This window comes from Taudactylus pleione, unplaced genomic scaffold, assembly GCF_031769625.1.
Source record: "Taudactylus pleione unplaced genomic scaffold, aTauple2 ptg000206l, whole genome shotgun sequence".
In the NCBI taxonomy this organism is placed as follows: Eukaryota; Metazoa; Chordata; class Amphibia; order Anura; family Myobatrachidae; genus Taudactylus; species Taudactylus pleione.
In genome coordinates, this window is record NW_028284608.1 from 7,120,161 (window position 1) to 7,123,859 (window position 3,699).

At 40.1% G+C, this 3,699-nt stretch overlaps 1 protein-coding gene across 1 annotated transcript; it reads right to left on the minus strand.

The window, feature by feature from the left end:
• Positions 1-434: 434 nt before the first annotated feature.
• CD93 (CD93 molecule) lies at positions 435-3,011 on the minus strand. The gene has a single exon (XM_088478071.1). It carries the CDS (start codon positions 2,843-2,845, stop codon positions 950-952), a length of 1,896 nt encoding a protein of 631 aa, XP_088334197.1. The 5' UTR covers positions 2,846-3,011; the 3' UTR covers positions 435-949.
• Between the last annotated feature and the right edge of the window lie 688 nt (positions 3,012-3,699).

Genomic DNA, 3,699 nt, shown 5'->3' on the forward strand with positions numbered 1-3,699 from the left:
TCTCTACAACAGCCCCTTTAACTAGATCTCCTCCTAACACTAAATGTGACCTATAATGTGCAATGGTGGATCCCAAACACCCTACAATGCTCATTATATAACATTTTCTGAATTTTATTAGAATTTAGCCTTTATATTTATATTTTGTTTTCTTTAAATACTACCATTAAATAGACATTCGCTTATAACCCCATGGAACGAGATTAAATATTTGCACAACACAGAAAAAGGCATTTTAGTCTCCAGCTGGTTCGTGCTGAATAACAGGAATATTTGCAGGGACAACCAGGGACTCATTTTTATAATCCGTGACTGTTTCTGGAAATGAGTTAACAACTACTCATGCTGATATTTAAAGACCTATTTTATCTTTCACTTTCTTCATTTTAAAAGTATTGCTAGTTTCTACCAAAAAAGACAAAACAAGCCAAGTCTCAATGTTACAAAATGCTTTATATGATACCACCGCCGTTGCAGGTACTGTAAAAACACAGCCAAATTTCACATTTTAACATGTACCCTTAATGAACACACAAGGGAGGAAGCCGCTGCGTGGCCATGAAGCAATATTCATGAAAATAAAAACTGACCGTCTGAGGCATGAGGCACAATGTGCCTCATCACAGTGATGTCACTGTTACTAGTCAATTCAAAGGCTACATGTTGCTCCAACCACAAGTGACTGTGTGGAGGTGAAAGCTACATTTAAACAAACAAACAAACAAACAAACCAACCACTCAACAATTTTAACAACTATGAAGAAAAAGTTAAATTTAATTACTGGAAATCTAATGATTTCTAAAAGAAAACAATAATGTTATAATCTAATTTTTCGACATACATATTACATACAGGATCTGTTTCAGCAGTTGTAAAACTCTTCTTTGCTTTTAATATTTCTTTATGTCAGTAGCAATGCAGTGAACTACAAAGGAGATTCACGTCAGGTTACCTATAGTCATTGAGTGCAGTTTTGTTATGTGATTGTTCTGGGACCCAGCAGTAGTTGTCGGTTGCGCTGGGTGGCTTCTCAGCCTCTCCTTTCTTTGTGTTCTTCTTTCTGTAGTACAGGATCCCTCCAGTAACAGCCAGGATTAACAGCACCCCCACACAGGCGCATATGATACTCACTAATAGTATTTGGTTTAGGCCATCTGCATTGCCACTCGTTACCTGATGCACAGAGCTATTGCCAGGGATGTTATCTGCTTCGGTAGACATAGGAGTGGAAAGTACAGTCTTTATTTTACCCCCTTCGTGAATCGACACATCCTTATAAGAATATGGAGTGGGATGGTCACCGATGTCTCTTTGGATGCTGCTAGTAACCTCACTGTCTTTTATTTCCATACCCTTATTTATATGGCCACTGGTAAATGCGTTGGAGATCTGAAATTCAGGGACACAGGAGATGTGATCAGAAGATAAGGCGAATCCCTTTGGACAGGAACATACAAAGCTCCCAGGGGTGTTATGGCAGGACTCAGCACAGGGGGAGTCAGTGCACTCATCCACATCCAGACAAGAGGTCTTATCACTGTCAATGACATATCCATTATTGCAGGAGCAGATGTAAGAGCCATGGTTATTGAGGCAACCCTGGGTGCAGGGCGAGTTGATACATTCGTCTATGTCGATGCATTGAGAGTCTTTCTGTTCAAAGCCCGTATTACACTTGCACAAGAAACTCCCCACAGTATTGATGCATGTCTGGTTGCAAGGCCATTTCCCACATTCATCAACATCTATGCAGTTTACCTTGTTTTCGGCCAGCACAAAGCCAGGAGAACATGTACATTCAAAGTCTTGCTGGTGGTTTATGCAGTTTTGCTCACACGGTTTCCGTTGGCAGTGGTCAGGGAAAATACAAGACACCGAGTCAGATGCTAGCACATAGCCATCTTTGCATTTACAGGAGAGGGATCTGTTTTGTGGATCCTCAGCACATTCATGCTCACATCCTCCGTTATTGTACTTACAGCCCAGTTCCTCAGAAGGACACAAAGGTCCGAAAGATCTTCTGTCCAACCGAGGATTGCTCCATTGGTACACATTAGTCTCATCCTCTTTCTTACAAAGTAACATTGGCCCTTGTTGTTCTGCTCTGTGACCACAAGACACAATGGCGGTGGAACCATAGGGTACTAAAGTCAAAGAGGAACTTTTGGAACTAAAAGGGGTATCATATTCAACAAATCCTGGGCCGGCAAGCACCACCCTTTGGCACATGCCCTCGAAGTTGAACTTGCAGATATAGCCATCAGCTAGCGTTGGACATGTTAGATCAGTCCATTTATGATTATCAGTAGAGTTCATGTTCAGGATTATACTCACGCACATATCCCTGGTGCAAGTCTTCTTTGGTTCAACCAGCCAATTGGAGAACTGACTTTCTTCTGCACCCAGAAGTCCAGTGGTCCAAGAATACCCCTTTAGAATTTTATGTGTAATCATACAAGTAGAAGACTTCAACTGGAGTCCAATCCAAATCTTTAAATCATGATTAGTTACTGTGCTGTTTGTGAGCTTCCAAAGCAAATTGTAGACATGTCCGGCTTCTTCTTCACTTTTTATTGTCACCAGGTTGCCTCCTCTGTTAACACACTTGTTATGTGCCTCGCTAAATTTTTCCTTACGCAAGTGGACACTATAACAGGCCTCTGTTGAACACAGTGCCTCACTTTGCTCCTTTCCAAGTACTCCATTGGATAACGGCAGAGAAAAGGCCAAAATGACAAGTCCTAATACTGATGCCACCATTCTTCTCTGCTCTCCTCTTGTTCCTTTGTTGGTGGCTACTTTCCCGTTCAAGACAGAATTGTAGAGCTTTATACTCTTCCACATGCATTTAAGAAGTGGCTTTAAAGAGGGTATGTCATTGGTAAAATATCCTTCCTTGCTCTAGGAGACGGCCTGCATGCATCCTGTGCTGACGCTGATTCTATTCTTCGTCAACAAGCAAAACTTCCTGAACACTGCTGGACTGCAATTGTTTTCTCTGTTAATCAGAGCTGTAATAAAGCAAGATTGTCTTTATTCTGTTGAGATATTGAGGTTTGAAGACTGGGTAGTTCCTCAACTTCCTTTCTTCAGAGTTATTTTTGCAGAGTAACAATTACGCAACTTAGAGAAAAAACCATTTGAGTTGTGCAGCTTGGTCATATGCGAATATTTACAGATGTACTGTACATTGGCATTTTGTGAGAATTTGCCAAATACAAGCTGTATAAATAGTAAAAAAAAATAAAAATCTATTTTTGTGTCTAAGAAACATAAAAAAAAAATTAAAAAAATGGAGCGGTTATTCAAGCAATACCATACATAGTTAGCTGGCACATTTTACCCCATCAAGACATGAACATAATATATTTAATCTTTCCCTCATACGCTCTAAATAGATAAGAAGGCTAGGTCATGAGAACATAAACTCCATCCATCACTTACCCATGGTGGTGACGTAAGAGCTAAGCAGCACAATCAGCAGTAAAATAATCTGCCTACGTGAAAATGTAGAAGTCAGAATTTCCCTTAAGTGCTGCCATTCTGCAGGGGAACATTTATTTATGTTTTTATACTTATAATAGCTTAATGGCAGATTATTCAGAATACAATCAGAGAACTTTATTCAGCCATATTATTCCTTGCCCTTGTGGTGGTTAAAATCTAATTCCCCTATTGAAGACAGACAAGCCATTGGG

Bases quoted from the DNA above. Each gene is read 5' to 3' on its own strand.
- CD93 (XM_088478071.1), bottom strand. From the start codon at position 2,845: ATGTGGAAGAGTATAAAGCTCTACAATTCTGTCTTGAACGGGAAAGTA.